This window comes from Euleptes europaea, chromosome 1 (assembly GCF_029931775.1).
Source record: "Euleptes europaea isolate rEulEur1 chromosome 1, rEulEur1.hap1, whole genome shotgun sequence".
In the NCBI taxonomy this organism is placed as follows: Eukaryota; Metazoa; Chordata; class Lepidosauria; order Squamata; family Sphaerodactylidae; genus Euleptes; species Euleptes europaea.
In genome coordinates, this window is record NC_079312.1 from 59,012,591 (window position 1) to 59,035,021 (window position 22,431).

A 22,431-nucleotide genomic window follows, 5' to 3' on the forward strand; every position below is an offset into this window, starting at 1 on the left:
CTGAGACAGGAGTCTGATCACAAGCATCATCTCTGCCTCAGACTTATGCACTTGAAATAGCCATCGTACACGCATAGGGCTCTTCCTGGTTCTTCAGGGCTCTGGCTGTATACTGATGGACTTGTATGAGTTTAGGCTGTGTTCTCTCCTTCAAGCAAATACTCATAGGTCACAGGTGGACCTCCTACTGCAATCAGCTCCCCCACACAACACATCAGAGCTTATGCATATCTAAAAACATCTCCCTGCAAGTGTTTAAGGAAAGGAGGGAGGAAGATTGGGTTACAAACTCACATACCACTTCTCTTCATCTTGCCTGATCTACCAAGGTACTTACATAGATCAGTGACAATGGACCTGCATACTCTTCCACTTCAACCCCAAAGATGTACTTCAGCTGGGAGATCAGCACCTGGACAGAAGCAGCAGTGGTGTAGCCTCGCACCAAGGGCTCGGATAGGTAGATAGCTACAAAGCCGAACTGCAGCAGGCCAAGGGCAATCTATAAAAAGGCCAACACAGAACTCACTTTAGGGATATTTTATCAAACAGAAAAATGATATCTAGATAAACAGTAGTGGAAAGGCCAGCAGGGAGAACACAATGGGAGCAAAGATTAATTAAAAGGATTCCCACCCAGGACCCCCTATCCCCGTCAGATCGCTGGGATATGGTGGATCTCAAGTTATACTGCAAGTAAGAAGAAGAAGAAGAGTTGGTTTTTATATGCCTTCTCTACCACGTAAGGAAGAATCAAATAGGCTTACAATCACCTTCTCTTCCCCTCCCCACAACAGACATCCTGTGAGATAGGTGGGAATGAAAAAGTGGGACTAGCCCAAGGTCACCCAGCTGGCATCGTGTGGAGGAGCGGGGAAACAAATCTTGTTCACCAGATTAGCGTCCGCTGGTCATGTGGAGGAGTGGGGAATCAAACTCGGTTCTCCAGATCAGAGTCCACCACTCCAAACCACCTCTCTTAACCACTACACCACACTATAGTTCCTTGAGGGATAATATGACTTGCCAGAAACCAAATTCCCTTTCACATGGACACTTTAATCCACTTAGGCTTCTGAAGGCAAACAAATATTTTTTAAGGTTTCACATCTTAAGGATGAAACATTGTTCTCCTGCAGTTAACAAGGCATTAATCTGGGTTTTCCAAAACCTGATTTGATCTGGTTTTTTTGTTGTTGTGCTTTATCTTTAGGTGTGTGAAAGCAACCAAAGTGGATTTAAAGAGCCTCTATGAAGGGGAACTAAGACAGAGAATTGCAAACACAGGTTCAGTCACCACTGTGCCAACTTAAATGGTTCTCAGGTAGCAAAGAATGACCTTAACCTGAGACTTTACAGAACTGCTGCCAGTTGGAGCAGATAGTGTTGGGCAAGAGGAACTAGTGGTCAAACTCAGTATCAGCTTCTTATACTCTGTCATACAACCTTTGTATATGATTCTGTGAGTTCATACTTATGGAAAAGTGACATCTGAATTGGTGATTTTTGTAATCTTTCCTCCGATGAACCAATAAACAGGATCTACCCCTGTTCTTCACTGATAAGTTGCAAGCATCAGTCTATCATGTCTGACATGCATTCACCCCCTTCAATGTGCAACACACCTCACTTGCATATTGATCTTCAGCATTTTAGATCATAATTGGCTGGATGACCTCGGGCCCGTCACACACTGTCAGCTTAACCTACCTCACAGTTAGAAAGATAAAGTGGAGGAGAGGAGAACAATGTAAGCTGCTTTGGGCTGTCACTGGGGAGAAAGGTTGGTTATAAATGACTAGGGTTGCCAGGTCCCTCTTCACCACCAGTGGGAGGATTTTGGGGTGGAGCCTGGGGAGGGTGGGGTTTGGGAAGGGGAGGGAGTTCAATGCCATAGAGTCCAATTGCCAAAGCGGCCCTTTTCTTCAGATGAACTGATCTCTATCGGCCAGAGATCAGTTGTAATAGCAGGAGATCTCCAGCTAGTACCTGGAGGTTGGCAACCCTATAAATGAAGTAAGTAAGTAAATAAACTGAGCTACAGAACATACACTGTAGCCCGTGGTGATCACTGGTGGGGCCAAAGTGAAGGACTGTTTGAAGCACTTTCTGATTCTAACTGTGCCTTATTAGATTGAAAGTCAGAAGTTAAAAGTTTTTCTGCAGTTCCTGTCAGCTGTTCAGTTCTGCTGTGATGGAAATGGCACAGTCTTTGAAACCATAGGATATTCCAGAATATTCTACCAGCATCTTTTGAATGCCGATTCTGTTCTTCTTGAAAGCATATTGCATCCTGTTCCTCACCTGAAATATGCCCACCAAGAAGGTGAGCGCAGCCACCAGCTCCACCCTGGCAGCATCCCTTTGGGCATAATTGACAATTGTACTATTTGTATCATTGTTGTATATCATATACTTGCTGCTCGGTTCCATCGAATCCGTCACACTTCCAATCATCACAGAGATGACCGCAAATGGGCCTGTGGGAAGGAGACAGAGGCTTGAATCAAGAGATCAAGTACCTGGCTGACCTGGTATCTCCATGAGAAGCAGTTGTCATAGTGTGCATCTAGCTTTGCTTATCCATACCTATCAGGATCATAGGCATGGACTGAAAACATTGTATTTCACGGTAAAGGGTCAAGCTATCATCCATTTTAGGGGCCAGAGACAGAAGATCCCAGGATAATCCTGTCTTAAATGTCCTTTGGAAAAGTGGATTAGGCCCCTCATACTAAATGGGAAGGGCAAAAAAGCATTGTGAAGCATGTTAAGAGAGGTTACTAAGCCATGTTAAAAATGAATGTGAGATTGTGGTCTCTAGTGCAATGAACCCCCCAAGTAGTACAAGAATACACAATCCCTTCAAGGCCCTTCTTTCCCCATCTCCTGCTCACCTACAGAGATGTGTCTAGATGTCCCAAAGAAGAAATACAGCAGGACAGGATAGAAGGATGAATACAAGCCAGTGACAGGAGGCAGCCCTGCTAGAAGCGCATAGGCCAAACCTAGGCAAAATAAAGGTGGATGTTAACATTCATTTATCTATTTATTTATAAAATCTATATCTCTTCAGAGATTTGTTTGAGGCAATTCACAAAGTAAAAAAAAAAAAGGATTTATTGAAGCAACAACCATAAAATCATCAATGTTAAAAGAAACCCGGGGAAAATAAACTTAGTTCTATCCTAAGCAGAGTTCTACGCCCAATGGATTTAGATTGGTGTGAGTCCACTTAGGATTGTGCTGCCTAAAATGATATCCATGAACAGCCCACAGGCCATGGAAACACCCCATAAAGACACCTTAAAAAGATGGAACCTCTCAGTGGCTCAGCAACGTTCCACACAATGTGTCAGGACTCTTGAAAACCAGATGCTGTTGCCAAGGACACAGAAAACCAACCCCAGGATGCCTAATGCCAGGGAGAGGAATGTCACAGGTTGCAATTCAGATCAACCATTAATGGCTCAGAGGAAGCTTTTCATACCCATTATCAGAACTCTTATAATCAGGGTGCCTAAAGTATACGGGAAAGGAGGAGTGACTCATTGGCAGAGAACCAGAATCTAAGTACATTTTTCTTTATATCTTAAGGACTTAAGAAGAGCCCTGGTAGATCAAACCAGTGATCCATCTAGTCCAGCATCCTGTCTCACACAGTGGCCGAACAAATGGGCGGGGTGGGGGGTGGGAGGACAACGACGACAAAACCCAACCCAAAGAAATAGACTACATTTCGTGAGCCAGGTTAAAAATTCTATCAATAGAGAAACCAAAATAAAGTACGATTTAATAATAGCAATGCAATATATTCAACAGTAGGCCAAACTACACAATACAAAAACTGCTTCTCCATTGCTGAATAGCCAATAAATAAATCTATGCAATAAACGTATGGTGCAATGGTCTATTGTCTAGTAATAAGAACATAAGAAAGGCCCTGCTGGATCAGACCAAGGCCCATCAAGTCCAGCAGTCTGTTCACACAGTGGCCAACCAGGTGCCTCTAGGAAGCCACAAACAAGACGACTGCAGCAGCACCATCCTGCCTGTGTTCCACCGCACCTGATATAATAGGCATGTTCCTCTGATACTAGAGAGAATAGGTATGCAGCATGACTAGTATCCATTTTAACTAATAGCCATGAATACCCCTTTCTTCCATGAATATGTCCACTCCCCTCTTAAAGCCTTCCAAGTTGGCAGCTATCACCACATCCTGGGGCAGTGAGTGTGAAAAAATACTTCCTTTTATCTGTTTTGAATCTGAGCTATACATAATCTATATATCTAATTCCCAAGTGGGAACAGGGAGGCATACTTATCCCCAACAGATTTTTTTCTAGACTTAGGGGACCCCCTAGGTCTGCAGAAATATCTGGAACTTAAAAAACCTGGGGGGGGGGGTAAATTTCCCCAAAACTAAAGAAAGTGTTCTCTGTGTATGCACAGAGAATGTGCCTACCTTTGGCAACTGCCAGCATCCCCTGCCAGCCCAGAAGCGGCTGCTCCGGACTGACGGGGATGCTTACAGCCGCCTAGAGATCAGGACAGAGGGTAGCCTTGCGGTCTCAGCTATGAGGGGGAGTGATTCCCCTGCGAGTTTCGCAGGCCCCACATGTATAAAAACTTGTTTATCAAGAACAACCAGCACACGTTTATCACACAATAAGCTAATCCAAAGCTATACAAATGTGTTGCAGATTTCACCTTCTTCAGCGGTGCAAACGTAGTACAATTTGTAACTTTATATAGGCTTGAAATTCTGATTAAGTACAAATGATATTGGGGAGGGGAAATAGCGTGGTATAGCCTGAGCTTGTCAGATCTCGGAAGCTAAGCAGGGTCAGTCCTTGGAAGGGAGACCTCCAAAGAAGACTCTGCAGAGGAAGGCAATGGCAAACCACCTCTGCTTCTCACTAACCCCTTCTTGATGGGGGTCACCTAGGCTTGCCAGGCACCGTACTTCCACTGGCGGGAGCTTTCTCGGGGCCTGGCGCAGCATGCGCACACATCCTGCACGTCATGCCTATGTCACTTCTGGGTTTACCCAGAAGCAACACGGACGCTCTAGCGATCTTGGCCAAAACTCTATGGTTTCCATAGAGTTTCCTGAGGTTGCTAGAGTGTCCACGTCACTTCTGGGGTAAACCTGGAAGTGACGTGCATGCAGCGTGTGCATGCGTTGCCCGCCAGACCTCAGGTGGCCGGTGGGCAGCCCAGTGGTTTGGCGGGATTATACCTGCCACCACTGGGCACTTAAACAACAACAAGCACTGATGGCACACAACTTATATAATGGTATAGGTACAAAGATCCCATACAATATATAACAATATACAGAACAACCATGTAGTCCCGAGAAGGTCTGTAATCAATACAGAGAGTAAGGTGCTGCGCCGAGTAGCCGACGCAGCTCCAGTCGAAGCGAAAGCTGTGCGGCGCTCTGTAGAAGGTAGGTGGAAAACCCGGACAAGAATTCCGTAGCGCAGGATACGGTGGAGCATGTGTCAGTGCGTTCAATAATGTGGAATTCGTCTAAATGAGCCACAATTATGGCGTGATTCTACTTCATCCCGAAGTTTTTGGGATGGAAATATCCCGTGGGCAAAAGCCTACATTCTACTCTTCCTGCTCTCACTCCCAAATTTGATTGTGCTCCTACCAATATTATCCTAAGCATTTATAGTATTGTACCTTTGGACTGAGTTATCCTGAGCTGGAGTCTCTCCAGCTCCTGTCAACTTACCCCAGGAATTAGTTCAAAAGCTACGCTGCCACCTTTTTGATCTTAAGTGCCAGCAGCCTGGTTCCCTTTTGGTTCATGTGAAGCCCGCCTCTTTTGTACAGGTTCAGCCTGTCCCAGAATGTCCCCCAGTTCCTAACAAACCTAAACCCTTCCAGACCACTTTCTCATTTATGTGTAGAAGCATCGGATCCCTATGGGGGGAGGGAATCTGGGTTTGAGGACCCGCGGGGGGGGGGGGGGAACGGGGGTGCAGGAGACTGGGGTCCTGGCTTGCCAGCTGCCTCGGCTATTCTGGGGCGGCGGGGGCGATGGCTCAGGCGGCCCCGGGGGGCCTTGGCCAGCCTCCCCCATTGGGGTGGGGGCTGGCCATGCTCTACTTGGAGCAGCCGGGAAGAGCAATGGTGACTGCCTGCTCCCATTCGCCCCCGCGGCTGTCTCTCCGCCCCCCTGGGTGGGCCTGGCGGGCCCTTCTGGGCTGTCGCGGGGCCCGCCCAACTCCAATGGGATTGGTGCCGGCCGGTGTGCCAAGGGGGGGGGATAAAAAGCAGCCCCGCCCCTGGCCTCGGCCAGGTGGAATGTCACAGTGGTTGTGGGTAAGGCGGTGACGGCCTTGGGAGGAGCCGTGATCCACCACCCGGACCTGTCTCATCGGATGGGGGGCTTGTTCCGCCCAGACGGGTGCACCGGTCGTCATGGGGCATGGACATATGGCTACAGGAGATACGACATTGGCTCTGCGGGTGGTTGCAGCATTAGGTGTGGGTGGGAGACGCCCGGAGAGGTGGGGTAGGCATCTTCGGTTGCCTCTTGTGGCGGTTTGGGCATGGGGCCGGATCCAGTTTGGGGGAGGACTGCCTGTGTGCCCCGCTTCCTACTCTGGGGACCCTAATAAGGGGTTTTGGGGGAAGGCCAGGATTGGTGAAGCCGGGCTCGGGGGCTGCGGTTTGGCCTCCTCCCAAGTGGCAGTGGACCACACAGTTGGCTTCCGTCCACGGGGTGACCCGGCATATGGCCATTTCAGGCTGTGCCCAGCAGATGGGTTGGGCGCAGGGTGCTATCAGCTGACGGATGGGTCAGCTGATCCCTGGATCCGGCCCTTCATGCTTGCCAACGCTGTAATCAATAAAGTTGTGGCCTTTTCACTCCAGCTACGGTGTACTAGTCATTGTTGGATAGGACCATGCAGGTCAGTCACCGGGATATGGGTGTTACCTGGGGTGGCGGGTGCCCCCCTTTCCCCCCCCATAGGGCTGGGGCCACAAACCCCTAATTTGTGCCTGTCTAACAGGATTTACTTGCAGAACCAGTAGCACTTCTGAGAATGCTACCTTTGAGGACTTGGCCTTAAACTTTCTGCCAGATAAACTATTTTTTTCCACACAACAACCTTTCCCAGTGTCATTGGTACCAACACGCTCCACAATCTTATTTTAATAAAACAACAACTACAAATTGGGGGAAGGGGCCTATGTTATCCTTGAAAGAGAATTGAATAGGGTTTCAGATAGCTTACCCTGGGGAAGATGCATGATTCCCACACTGAATCCTGAGATTATGTCCTTCAGTAGCCATTCCTTGACTGGGTATCGTGGTAACCAATACAGGATGGGGAGCAGCCGATACAGCAATGACTTTGCAGTTGAACCTGAACATCTGGAAAAGAGATGAGGAAAGACATGTTGAGGAGTGAGGGGTGTTTTCTAATTGAGCAGAGTTCTGAAGATGCAGGACTAAGGAAGAATGGAGAGCTGGCTCCCACATTAGAAATACTCCTTGGGATTCTTGGAAAATCCCATCCTAGACATACAAAGTCAGAATGATGTAATAGTTATAGTTCTGGACCAGGATCTGGGAGATAAGGCTGCCAACTCCGAGTTGGGAAATTCCTGGAGATTTGGGGGTGGAGCTGGGGAGGACGTAGTTTGGAGAGGTGATGGAGCTCAGCGGTGATGTGATACCTTAGAGTCCATCTCCCAAACTAGTCATTTTCTCCAGGGGAACTAATATATGTAGTTGGGAGATCAGCTGTAATTCTGCGAGATCTCCAGGTTTCACCTGGAGGTTGGCAACCCTACTGGGAAGCTTGGGTTCAAATCTCCTGGCTGCCATGATTATCACCTTGACTGTTTCTCCTCCTAACCTACCCCACAGAGCTGTTGTGAGGATAAAATGAGGAGTAAAGACCTATGGGTGCCCTCCTTGAACTCCAAAGAGCAGAAGAGGGATAAAATGTGATTGACAGGTAGATAGGAATGACTCTCATCGAGCCCTCTGTTGGCTTTCTGGTTAAAATGTGGAAGGACCAAAATCCACTGCTGAAAGATTGTAGGACTCAAGCCGCTCTGAGCCCAGCAGGGGTTTTTTGGGGCGGAGCCTGAGGAGGGCAGGGTTTGGAGAGGGGAGGAACTTCAACGCCATAGAGTCCAATTGCCAAAGCAGCCATTTTCTCCAGGTGAACTGATCTCTATCGACTGGAGATCAGCTGTAATAGTGGAGAGCTCCAGCTACCACCTGGAGGTTGGCAACCCTACAGTCATGAAAGGACAGTATCTTATGCATTTTTAACAATCTCTGACAGGACATGCAGAGGGGTTCAGCCCTCAGATATGTCAGGCTGGAGAACTGATCTCTTGTCGTCTTGCGATCAGTTGTAATTCCAGGAGATCTCTAGGCTCCATCTGCAGGTTAAACAAAAAACCAAACGAGCACTGATGGCTATAACAAAATTATATTATTACAATTATTTGCAGTTATAAGTCACTTGTAAGCCAGTTAACATTCACTGGATCATTCAACATCATTCAATATAGTAGTCATTGCAAAAGTCCCGAAACAAAAATTCAAGGAAAATTGTAACCAGTAGAAAATTGTGCCCTGATTTTATGTCCCGATGCTCCTAAGTTGCAGGCTGAAAAAGCCGCGAGCCGATCCAAAGCTCATAGATTGTAAGACAAAAAGAGCTGCAAGCTGATATTCAGGCTGAGAGCCATGCTGACTATTTCATAAAGCCGAGCCATAGTCGTACGGGCTATTTTCCTAAAGCCCCTGATATTTGTACAGGCTGGTTCTTTCTCTTATTAGGGTAAAGATTCCCTCAGAAATACTTTATAATCCGAGATAGGATTCCGGTAAAAGTTCCCATTTCGCTGAAGCTTTATCCGTCGGGAATTTTTTCAAAAGGCAAGAGATGAATGTCTATCTCTTTATTAATAAATAATTAGTTGTAATGAGACCTAGTCATTGCCTAGTCATCATAATAATACTAGCAATAATAATACTAGCAATAATCATAATATATACAACAAAGAGTAATTATACATACCAAGTTCCCAATGAGTAATATAACTCAACATTCAATTGGAAAGCTTGTAGAGATCTCATCAGTAAGCATGCGTGTGAAAAATTTATCATGCTCATTGGAAACAGGTGTTAACATCATAATGAAATTTAAAGATACATTCATTTTTACACAATTATAAAGTTACCCAAGTATTCCACAAGAGTAAGTATGCACTGAATTTACAATTTTATTTATATTTTTACAGGAAGCAAGACTAATTAGAAGCTGTATTCAAACCATTTGGAGAAATTGTATTAAAAATAAAAATAAAGCGAGATTCTTGCTGAGAGAGAATTCTGTCTATGTTCTGTTTTGCGTATGGCTTGGCAGTACACTCCCAAGCCTTATAACCGCAAATAATTGTGATAATTTTGTTATAGCCATCAGTGCTTGTTTGGTTTTTTTGTTTAACTCCATCTGCAGGTTGGCAAGCCTGCACTGCCCAAGGAACACTTTGTATTTAATTTTAATGGCCTTTTATGGTTTTGTTAACTATGAACCTCTTTGAAAGTAGATTGTTGGCTGACTAGTGGGGTAAAAATATAACTAACAAAAGCATGCAAACAAATAAATACTCAGAAGCTTTAGAAGAGTGGGTGTGGAAATATTTTGCCCACATTCCACTGTGTCCAAGCCTAAGGCCATCAGACACCCCACCCCCAACATCAAACCACCACTCCTTTCAAAAAGATTTTCCAGCCTCCTCAAACTAGCTCTCATATCGCATTGTAGACACACCAGACCTTATCTTCTGAATCCTGGTACAGATGGAGGGCGACAGTGCCCGGTTTCTCAGGCCCAGCTTCTCTAATTCAGCCTCACTCAGCACACTGTGCTCATCCTGAGGGTGCAACTGCGGCTCATTTTTCGCCATCTCCTTTCTGGGCCAATCCTAGAGTTCAATGGAGAGGTGTGTATAAAAGAAATGTGAACATAATGTCATGTCCACTCCCATCTTGGGTGAGCTTAGATTCTTCCTCCCCCTGAAGACTGTGGATGAGGTAATGAACACATGCTTCTTTGATAACTGGATGCCATCTAAAGACAGACTTGGCATCAACGAGGGGACAAAGGTAGGGGCGTAATCTGAAGGGCACTGAAATAAACTCTGAATTGTAGACAACAGGCAGTTTTTGAAAAGATCCTGGGCATCTGAGGACATGGGCCAGCAGAGTCACATTAGAGGTGCGATGGCTGTGCACACAGGAGCATTAGTAACAATCTCCCCTTCACAGTCACCAGGGGATAATTCCAGTGTTTCTTTGCTGGAGGCAGGGCATGCATACCCATGTCTTAAACAGCAATTAAGCATTTCACAGGAAGCGTTATACTCAGGTCTGTTACTCTGCACATTTACATGTCTGCACCCCAAAAGGCTTCAGAAGTTTTGGAGTGGAGAGGCATGATAAAATACAATGGACTCTTAGCTGAATGATTAATGTGGAGAGAAGATTTTTCTAAGTGTCACTTCACAAATTGTGAGAGGCAAGCACATATTTTTAAAGATGTGAACATATTGCCATGACCTTCTGGGAAATTTCTGGAGGGCAATGCCTGTGGGGTGGGGAATGTGGGGTAGGGATTTCACCTAGAATCTATGGTATACCATAGAGTTTGCCCTGTGAAGGAGCCATTTCTCCAGGGGACAAAATCTAAGACACTGTATACCTCCTTCAAATCATATTCTTTGAAACATCATTCCAGTCTTGGCCCACCTTTACTGGCTTCCAAGCTTTTGGGGGGCACTATTCAAGGGGCCAGTGTTGACCCTTTAAAGCCCTATATGGCTTGGGGCCAGCGTACCTGAAGAATTGTCTATCCCCTTACGAAACTACCCAATTGCTATGGTCATCTTCAGCAGTCCTGCTTTGGGTGCCCCTGCCATCTGAGATTAGGTGGGTGGTAGTACAGGGGATGTAGGGTTTGCAGAAACATACATCCTATTCCAGGGTGGTCTTCCCCAACAGATTTTTTTGGGGATGTGCACAGGAAATCCCCCACTGGAATTAGATCTATGATTTATAATCTCTATATTGACAATATATTTAAATTCTAACACCACGTGACTCACAGTTCAGCAGACTTCTTAAGAAAGGTTAGTTTTCAAATTTCAAGGCTGCAAGAGTATTCCTAATTTGTATCTTTATGTCCTAAGGTCCAGAAAGGGTGGTGAGAATGAGCAGTAGGCTTGCTTGGACAGCCTGTAAATTTACTCTCGGTACTAATTTCCTAAAAAACAAACATAAAACTATAAATTTTATATAATTGTAGTTTCATATAAAGCATAAAATTAATAATTTGCTCATGGTAATGTTAACGTCTCTCTCCTCATGACATAGGAGACAAAACATTAACATTTTGTAGATACATATTTTGGTTGTCCTTCAAGGCAGAAGTATAGAATTCTTACATAATTATTTACAAAATTTATATCTTGCCTTTCTGTCCTTACAAGGGCTGCCAAGGAGACTGACCATTTAAAACATACACAATAAGATTAATTATAAAACCCTTCAAATAAACTCCCATCCCAAACATATCTTATTAAAACAACTTTAAAAAGAGTTAAAAACTGAGTTAAAATACATTTTAAAAAACAGTTTAAATACATACAAAACATAAAGCATTGGTTAGGAAGGAGGGATCATTGAGGGAATGCCAAACGAAACAAAAAAGTGTTCATCTACTGGCAGAAGACGGCAAAAGAAGGGGACAGACAATCTCCCTGGGGAGAGGGACCCAGAGCTTTGGTGCCATGATCAAGAAAGCTCTATCCCAGGTTTGCTACCCACCTAATCTCAGAAGGCAGGGGCACCCAAAGCAGGCCTCCAAAAATGACCATAACAGTTTGGCAGGTTCATAAGGGCTTTGCCATTCCCTCTCCACACAGCAACAGACCTGATTTTGCCACCAAATATACACTGGATAGGGACCTGCTGCTAATCCCAACTGTCTAACAGGAGTGTACCAGGATGGGTTTGTCCCATGCACACTATATTTTGCACCATATTTTATGTGTATGCTTAAAAACACCTTGGGCGAAAACAGCAAATTCTGCCTTGTGCCTGTCCTCATTCTCATTGCACGCAGCAGCGTTTGTTTTTCCTCAGGGAGATTGCACCTTCGAAGAGGAATGCTAGAAAGGAAACTCTTACCTGACGTACAATGCACGGCTGCTGCATTGGCAACATGGACTGCTGTCCAGCTTTACAACAGTGTGTGATCCCCTCTGCTCACTATTAATACCTGAAGGTGATCTTTGAGACGCCACTCCCTCCTAGCCTCCTTTGCAGCAAAGTCACTGAGTTGCTAAGGGGCAATCTCCGGAACCAGGTTCATTACAAAAGCTACTAGGGTGCTTGACTACTTAATATGGAAAGAAAAGAAACACCATGTCAGAAACCTGGCAGAATGGTTAGAACCAGTTGGACACTGTTATCCTTGGATCTATGATCTGTGAAAAGAACAAGGGAAGCTACCTAGGTTGCCATAAGGGAGAAATGTGAGGAATTAATGGTATTGCTCTACATGTGGAAGAGGGCATAGCGCCTGACAAACAAGCAAAATTTAACAGGAACAAACTCCTCCACAAAGTCATTGTGAGCTAGAATTGTATGAAATGTTTCCCTAATATGTTCTTTTTGTCCAATGCAGCTGCAAAGGCTGCAATGTGCAGTAAGAGACTCATTTGGAGAGAGAGGAACTTTTAAACCCTCCCCAGTAGCTATTCTACTAAAATAATCCCTACCAATCTGAAGCAGTTCCCTGTCCCTCACTGGGAGGAAAATGACATGGGGACCCATAAAACAGTTTTTATGTTCCTGTAGCACAGCAGGGTACCCAAACGTTTTCACTCTTAGGGAAAAACAGTCATTGGGTTGGCAATTTTTAGTAGGAAACCTTTTGGATAGAAAATCCCCTTTCTGCTTTCCACACTGGTAAAGACTGGAGCACTTGCAGCAAAAGGAAAACAGGGGAGGATACATACATCTAAGAATCACATTCAATTTGCCTCTCACTGAGAGTGGAAATACCATGCCCCAGAACTGCTGACCAAAACTCTGGAGATGGTTTTGAGATAGAAACAAAACAGGGAAGCAGGGAAGCAAGCAGAGGAGAATAATGTACTAATGAGTAACTCCATGCTCCTTCACATGCCTGGGAAAATGTTCAGGTCAGGACAAAAAAACAAAATGCTTAGATACAATAAACAGCAGTGTCTTAGAACCATTAATTTTAGGGCTGACCAGAAGAGGGTGACCCTTAACATTCCCATGTGGCGTCCAGGACTTACTGTGAGTTGTGTTGTGGGTCAGACCACTTGGGAGCAAACGTCAGAATGGGGAAGCCCCCTAAAAAGGACATTGAACTGTTACCAGGAAGTGTGGAAAAAATTCTCAGAGGAAAATAGGAAGATGGTGGAGAAATTAAATGGATTGTCTTCACTACGAAAGATCTAAGACCAATACAGGTACTCCTCCAGAGTCATTAGAAACTATTTAGTTGTTTATTTACAAAATTTATACCCTGCCTTTCTACCTTCATCACAGTCGCCACAGCAGTTAACAGCTTCAGTATATACACAATAAAAACCCATCTTAAAAACCATTAAAACCAAATAAAAACACATGATTAAAAAATTAAAACCAAGATAAAATACACACACAACGCAATACAAACATATAAAAGTAGCAATTAAACTATAGCAACAGGAGTGGGTCAAATGGAAAGTAAAGATAATGGAATTTTTTTGAAGGAAATCTTACCATTTTTTACTATTCACTCTGTATGATGCATGAACACACAATCAATTAAAAACTGAGGGCCTTAATTTAGTTTACTTTAAGCATTTGTATGCCATTTCCCCCTCCAGTGAAGACCAAAAGCAGCTTTCCATACAAAATATAATCTAAACAGACAAACGGGAGAAGGAAAAAGTTGAGCTCTCTGTCAGCAGACCTTCCTCCTAGCTCTAGGTTAAGAGCCAGAGCTTCATTTATCTGGCCATGCTCAAGTTTAAGAAGGTTACCTGCAAGAAGTGGGTGGGGACCGAGGCTCAGCTACAATGACTTGCAGCAACTGTCAGGTATTCCAATTCCCTTGTCTTCTTCATCACTCCAAACTCATCTTCCGCTTCCTCTCTTTGCATTTTAGCTCCCTCTTTATAGCGTGGGTCAGTCAGCACCAGTTCCAGGTTTTGGGGGGCCTGAGTAGAGAGGCATCCAGGCACCCCAGGCCCACTACCAGGCTCCACTTCTTGCCCATCCAGCCACGTGCCCCCACTTGCCCATGCATCATTCTCCTGCCCACTCACAAGCTCTCCCACTGCCTGCAGACACAGCTGCCCATATGCCCTTTCCCTAAAGGTGCTGGAAGGAGGCCACCAAGAATGCCACAGCTGTGTGTGCCACCCACCTGCTTTCCCCCCCCCCCAGCAGCAGTGGGCAGCATATGTAGCTTACAGCATTGACAAAGCTCTCACAAGCAGGCAGGAGAAGGACATGACTGCAGGCATCAGAGGAGATGTGTGGGTCAGCAGCAGTTGGCCCTGGCAGCTGCCCCACTCCAGGGTATGCTGATGCTGACCCTGGTGTCAGAGCTGCATATCTGCATAGTCTCTTCTGGATGAGTAATCATGTGGCATTTTCCAGACAGGGCATGAGGTCAGCAGACTTCCCAAGCTGTTTGCCCCTTAAGAAGTGGTGTTTGGAGGTACACTGTCTCTGATCATGGAGCGTCTGTTTAGCTATCGTGGCCACTGATAGACCTGAACTCAATGAACTAGTTCTCTACTTGTCAGGTGGAAAGCGCCGTCAAGTCACAGCTGACTCAAGGCGGCCCTATAGGGTTTTCAAGACAAGGGACGTTCAGAGGGGCTTGGCCACTGCCTGACTCTGCGTGGGCTGAGAGAGTTCTGAGAGTTTAAGTGCTTTATCTAAATCAGTGGCCATCACCACTCTTGTATCAGCTAAGTCTGTCAGGCATGTCAACATAACGAAAGGTGCCCCCACAACCTGTGCTGATTTAGTAGGGGTGTGTAGTTGGATATTGCCAACTCATTCATATGCTAGATATTTGGAGTATCGGGTCAGGTTGGCAATATCCAACATAATTTCCAAATCTGACATAATGGGGGTTACCGCACTTTGTATTCCCAGCGCTGTATTAAGAGTTTGAAAATGTTATAAAAAACATTGCTTTAAAAGGGTTTTTGGATACCACAGCTTATAAATGGTTGGAAGAAGTCTTCACAGCTACAGGGGCCAAACAAAGTGTGAACAGTATTTTTTATAACGTTTTCAAACTCTTAATACAGCGCTGGGAATACATAGAAAGTATGAACAGTATTTTTTATAACATTTTCAAACTTTTAATACATCGCTGGGAATACAAGTACGGTAACCCCCTATAACTCCCAGTAACATCAAATTCAAGAATCCTGTTGGGAGGCAATAGAGGCTAGGGAGGAGGAAGCATCTATCAGCTGTTTGTCTGTGCCTGGGTCCCTTTAAAATTTAAAGGCTCGTTATTGTCTATGGAAGGACCATCCACACCCAGAGAAAACAGTGGTCCTTTAGAATTAAAAGAGTAACAGAAGCCAACAAACACCTGATGGTTGGTAAACTTGACATCTGGACTGCAGAGGACAGATCTATGAGCCATTATGTTCTAGGGATAGTAGATTGGAGAGTCTGGAGGCCTGGTCTACTGCCCATCGGAAAAGGCAAGCCTCCAGATGGGTAGATCTGGCCTCCCCAGTCCAGTGGCCAGGTCTAATAGCCACCAGTTACAAAAAGCCCTGTGGCTTACCTTGCTGGTCCGACTTGGGACAATGGCAGGTGGGCTACTAAGCTGCTGGGCAGGTTCCTCTCAGTTTGGACTTTGGAAGGGTCTTTATCTATGGGTGGTAGACCAGGCCTTTGGACTAGTAGATTTGGCCTCTGCAGTCCAGAGGCCAAGTCTACCAGCCACCAGCTCTGAACTGGCTAGGGTTGCCAGTTATGGAGATTTGGGGGGGGGGAGTGAGGAGAGGAGGGTTTGGGGAGGGTCTTCAATAGGGTATAATGCCATAGAGTCCACCTTCCAAAGTGGCCATTTTCTCCAGGTGAACTGATCTTTGCTACCTGGAAATCAATTGTAATAGTGGGAGATCTCCAGCCACCACTTGGAGGTTGGCAACCCTAGAACTGGCCCTAGGACTTACCTTGTTAGCCCTGCTGTCATCTCCAGGGCCAAGTGCCACGGTTCTCTGTGACTTTAGAGTGCTGCCACCAGCAGAGCCCTCCATGCTCCCAATACTGAGAGAATGGTGGGAGGGCTGCTAAGCTGCTGGGCAGGCTCTGCTCAGTTTGGCAGTGTCTTTTCCTATAAGCAGTAGAAAATAATGGCCCTTTAAATTTTAGAATAGAAAGCAATGAAAGTACTGGCCCTTTAAAATTCAAAGGACTCAGACACAGGCAAGCAGGTGACAGGCGAAAGGGCCCTTCCTTTCTCTCTCTCCCTTTCAATCCTATATGGGCTTGGGGAAGGTGCTGATTGTTGTTTTTATTAAATAGAAGCCTTATTTTTCTGATATCTCTGGAATGGCAACAGTAGTTCTGATATTTAAGTAAAAGACAGTCATGCCTTCCCTGACTTCCCAATATGGAATGAAAACAATAATTTCTGAAATACGGTAGTTTAGTGCAAATCACAACTTCCCTTTCCTAGTGATTTGCTAATCATATGTTGGGACCCAAATATTGTTAGCAATCTCCTTAATCTTCCATTTCTCCTTGTTATGTATATGAAGGCCTCAACTAATTGGTTTTAGCACTTGAAGATACTTACAATGTAGGGTTGCCAGGTCCCTCTTGGAAACCTGTGGGAGGTTTTAGGGGTGGAGCCTGAGGAGGGTGGGGTTTGGGGAGGGGAGGGACTTCAATGCCATAGAGTCCAATTGCCAAAGTGGCCATTTTCTCCAGATAAACTGATCTCTATCAGCTGGAGATCAGTTGTAATAGCAGGAGATCTCCAGCTAGTACCTGGAAGTTGGCAACTCTATTACAATGGCAAAAGTTGAAGGGCCCAGGCCTATGTGTTCCAATGGCCATCCTCATTGGCAAGTGTGTGTGTTTACAGTACAATGATGAACAAGGTGTACCATTTGATATGGGATTGTGGACCATGCTATTATCAGATGCCTACTTTGTGAACCCCATGATCTCCTTTATCTCATTTCAGAACGAGAGGTTGTGGAGGTCAATTAAACCCTCTGTGCATTCCACAAGAATGAGAATAAGAAGATTAGATGTTGGACTGGGGAGGGGTTTTGTTTCTTTGTCACGTGAAATAGTCTGATGGTGCTGAATCAAGGCTTGAGGAGGTTATTCCTTTTCTAATTATAGATTATAAACGACAACAATAAAACCTGGGTTACACACCCAAGACAAAGCTCTGCAAAACATTCAGCCAAAACATGATACCATGAAGCTTGTGAATAATTACTGGTTGCACTTTTAGAAAATGATGGCTCTGAATGGGGTGATGCTACATCTCAGAAAAAAAGTAATGTGAAGGGAATTTTATTTTTTGATGCAGGAAATCAAAAGGCACATCTTTTGGCACTATAGTAGGAAGGCGGACCAAGAAGACTTTTCTTAGTGGTTTCTACTGCTTGATGATGCTTCCCAGCACTGCAAGCCAATCAAAAAAGGAAATACCTCTTCAAAATTCCTCAGTTGGACATCCCAGTTTCACAGCTGATACTTCCACTATGCAATTCAAGGATATTTGCTTAATTGTGCTAAATCTGTGTGCTTTACTTTGGTGGCTCAATTTGCATTTTCCCCTCCAGATTTTAAATTTCAGTATAGAGGCTGAAGTCATATACACGTAATTTCATATGCAACGAATTTGCTTACTCTTCAATTGATTACATATCATATGGCAACAACAACACCTGCCTTTGAGGTGATGTGGGTTATATGCAAGTCATGTCTATAATGTTTAACATTTAGTAGCTCATTTACATGTTCAAGTAGTCAGTTGAGGTTGCAGTCATCAGAAAAAGAAGAGTTGGTTTTTATATGCTGACTTTCTCTACCACTTAAGGAAGAACCAAACTGGCTTACAATTACATCCCCTTCCCCTCCCCACAACAGACACCCTGTGAGGTAGGTGGGGCTGAGAGAGTGTGACTAGCCCAAGGTCACCCAGCTGGCTTCATGTGGAGGAGTGGGGAAACAAATCCAGTTCACCAGATTAGCCTCTGCCACTCATGTGGAGGAGTGGGGAATCAAACCCAGTTCTTCAGATCAGAGTCCACCACTCCAAATCACTGCTCTTAACCCCTACACCACGCTGGCTGATGGATATGTACGCAGATAACTGCTATTGTACAATGATAGCACAATAATGTGTGGCTACAGCCTATATGTATCTATTACTATAGGTATGTTTAAGGGTGACCCTAAATTTAGGTCTGGATGCTCAGGGCTTTTGACAAAAGAATGTCAATGTTTCTTAATTACTTAGATATTTCCTTAGTAAATAGCTTTGTTCAGGTCCCATCAAGAAAGTAATACCAATCCGTTGCCAGGACATGTCAGATTTACATGGTGTGAATAAATCATTTTTGGGGTTTGGAAGCAGGGTTGCCAACATGTCTGGAGAAAAATATCCTATCCCTTTAAAGAAGCTTAATGTATGGAAATGGGCAGCTGAAGCTTTGCATGGCATGGAGATAAATACCTATAAGGTCATTACTGTACTGTGAGGCTATGGGGTTTGGACTTAATATTATGTATTTGGTTAACATCTTAGCATCTAGACATATTCATATTGTATGTTTTCTGTTTTAATTAAATATATTTGTTTTGTACCAACAAGGGTGTGAGTGAGACAAAGGTAATACTCAGCATTTTAAATGAGGTTCTAAAAATTCTTGGTGGGAACTTGAAACAAGTGAGAAAGATACCCTAAACTTGAACCTAGACCTTGTTTTGAACACAAGAATTATGTGTGTTTATGCAATAGGACCCACCCCTAAGAGTTTATTGAATGCACTGACCCAGACATACAACAGCTCCTCTGTCAGCAATATGGATGATCAAGGCGGAAAGCTGATCTCTTTGACTGGAAATTCATTATACTAATGATGCTTAAATGTTGGTCTACAAGAGCTCTGTAGCAGGTCTCTGGGTTGTCCTTAAGGTTCCATAATAGTAGTGGGCGTGAGGACTTAGAGGCTTTCCTTGCCATGTAGTGATGAGCAGCCCTTCCCATTAGGAGTTTGGGAATCCCTTTGGATCTGCTGCTTTCTAATATTTCTGCTTGCCTGGCAAGGAATCCCCCTACCCCACCTAAATGATCACAGTTGCACCTTCCCTACAGTCTTTTTTACCAAGTACTAATGTAATATTACCAGTGGGGACCCACAAGGACTTTCATTCATGGGGTCGCCATGAGTCGGAGTGACTTGACGGCACTTAACACACACACACACACATACACACAAAAGTCACCTCGCTCTCCCCTCACATTTTCCCCGTTTTGTGAATGCCGTTTTACCCCAAGTTTAATGTCTGCCTTGATCCCAAATTGAAAGCTGCTCCTGTGCATACTTGTAAATTTAGGGTTTTGTCCCCATGCTATTCTTGTTTCTCCCTCCCACTTGTCTTTCCCTCCCATCCAACCCCTCCCACTCAAAGCTGGAATACTATGAGGCTGCTTATTTGATCAGTTTCATAGTAAGTGTGTCAGTTTCAGACCTCAGCCAGATGGACAAGTATGAGAAAACGCCTTGCCCAGCTGATGTGGAGACACAAACAGAGAACCTACACACACAGAGATGTACACAGATGCATGCAAGAAGGGATGCACTTCATCAAAAGGGCAGCAGGGGGATTCAAAAATATGGAAAGTGGTTGGGAAAGGAAAACAGAGGAAAATGTTGGAGGGAGGGTTTGCGGTGAATTGCGGCTACTCGGTTCAGTTAAAATGAAAGAATCCTGCCCCAAGGCTAGGGTGGTGGTGGTGACATATTTATTAAAAATAGACTACAGCCAATCACAAAGCAGTATGTGAAGGGGGAAGGGAATAATACATACACCATTAGTTCTGAAGTGCCACATTTTCCCTGGTGATGCATAATTTAACCCCAAGTACTCCAGGAATTTCTTTGGGGGGGAAAGCCCCTGTGCATAGTGATTTGAGAATTTGAGTTCAAGTATTGTGCAATGAGCAGCATATCCAGTGGAAACTAAACGTGCATACAAGGCATATGTTTTTTTCTTTCATACCGTTGTCTAGACTACCCTGTGGTGGCTACTGGCTTGCCTGCCCATGGAGCCATTCCTTTGCTTATCTGCTTGTACTGCACATTCAAGGCTGACTTGCCACTTAAGCAACAAAAATACAACCCCTCTCATTAAACTATAAAATAAGCTATCAGAAAAATGAACTTGGTGCCTTGTAAACCTTGCCTCATCCCTTCTTCCTCTTCTCTCTCCTCTGTCCCCCACTTCCTTTGCTGTGCTTCTGTAATCAGTTTTGGTTGACACGTTATATCCGTTCATGGCTTCAACTGGCTTAATTTCATTTTCAAGCTCCATTTAGTTAAACCAATAGCCCTATTCAGATGACCGGAAATAGGGGGCACTGAAAAGGTGGAGAGAGAAGTGGAATCATGGTGACCAGGCCCACTCCCAACCTCGATGAGTTAAAACTTTTGCTTTATATTCAATGCGATGGGTAGCCATGTTAGTCTGTCTGTACTCTGTAGCAGCAGAAAAGAGACCTGAAGAAGTGAGGTGTGACTCACGAAAACTAATACTCTGCCAGAAATTTTGTTAGTCTTTAAGGCGCTACTGGACTCTTGCTCTTTTTTGCTGCCTTATACACAGGTTAGACCTCAACAGGCTCTCTCCATGCAAACAGGGACTTTGTAGAGCTTGAACACAAGTAAACTGTGTGCACCAGGCACAATCTATGAGTGAAAATTCAGGAAGGGACTGGTGCTGTAATCCCATTCCCCACTCCATACAGAAAACCTTGTTTCCAGTTATCTGAGTAGGGTTAGTGAGCCAAACCCTGGGTGGAGATACAACATCATATCATATAAAGCCAGTGTCGTATACATACCAGGTCCTTTATGCATGGGTACTTTCACTCATGTTTGCCCCCGGTCTGACTCAGTTGTTCCTTGGAATTATGCATGAGTATTCCATTAGAGATGACCCTGCGCCCAGCACCAGGTCTTCTTGTTCCTGTAATAACCAGATTCTTTGATCTCCCCTGAGATCAGCCTGGGTAAAATCTCCATGCATAAACCAAAGCACATGACAGGGGAGTTTGGGGGGAGATGTTTCTCTCACAGAAAACACTACAGCCAATTACAGAGCAGCATTTCAAGGCACGGCTATTCAAATGCTTCCTGATTTGAGCTTGGTGACCGCTGGTGGATTTGCAACAGAAAAGTGTTGGTCGAGCGAGCATCAAACCCCAGGTAAAACCCCCATGCATAAACAACCATAGAAGGTCAATGCAGATGAGCATTCAGCCTCATAGAAGCGTCAGTCCAATGCAGAAATTTGCTGTAACCAGGGTTTTTTGTTCCCTCCTTAGTAACCCCCCCCCAACTTTCTCTTGCTCTGGACCTTATGTCTACCAATGGCTACTAATGATGCTATCTTCTTAAGTGAACCTCAACGTGAAGAGCGAATTCATACCCCTGAATGTCAAACATGGGAGTACAAACAACAGAAGAAAAATATTCCCTTCATGCTTCATGCAAACACACACAGGCATTTGTCTACATTTTGCTGGATCTGACAGCTCTTTGTCCGTTCTTACCAGACAATCATCCTTAAGTTTTTAACAAACTTAACATTTTGGAGTAAGCTCAGACATTGAAGGAAAAAGGAAACTTCAGAAGGATAATGAGGTAAAGTGGAGTTCAGGGGGAATTAAGTCTGAGGCTTACTGTAAACATTTTATCACTTTCTGATTATCAAAATAAGTTTTAAATAAAATTCAAATATTCTAAATTCCATTGGAAAACATCTGCTGTTCCCTTGGCTATTCCAAAGTTGGGCAAAGTTGGGGGGAGAAGTGGTTTTTGAGCTATCATTTTCAAAAATCTATTTTATACCTACTAAGATACTGTTACCAATACAAATACAGGCAATCTGTTTATTTGGTTCCTGTTTAAATACACAGTGTAAACAACACTCTAGCCGTTTTCATAGGGATTAACTATGTAGACATCAGTATTTCACATTTCGAGATTTGTAATATGGATCAATAGCTTCTTCATATACTTTGATATGTGGCTTTCATTAATAGGGTTGCATACAGA

At 44.4% G+C, this 22,431-nt stretch overlaps 1 protein-coding gene across 1 annotated transcript in view; it reads right to left on the bottom strand.

Moving 5' to 3' along the window:
* The window catches only part of CELSR3 (cadherin EGF LAG seven-pass G-type receptor 3), a 142,206-nt gene that overhangs the window by 18,085 nt on the left and 101,690 nt on the right, over positions 1-22,431 (bottom strand). The window contains exons 36-40 of the mRNA XM_056846995.1: positions 9,836-9,973; positions 7,266-7,405; positions 2,898-3,008; positions 2,305-2,480; positions 338-502 (exon numbers count right to left, since the gene is read on the bottom strand). Of these exons, the coding sequence (XP_056702973.1) occupies positions 338-502; positions 2,305-2,480; positions 2,898-3,008; positions 7,266-7,405; positions 9,836-9,973 (730 nt within the window). The remainder of the gene's footprint in view (positions 1-337; positions 503-2,304; positions 2,481-2,897; positions 3,009-7,265; positions 7,406-9,835; positions 9,974-22,431) is intronic.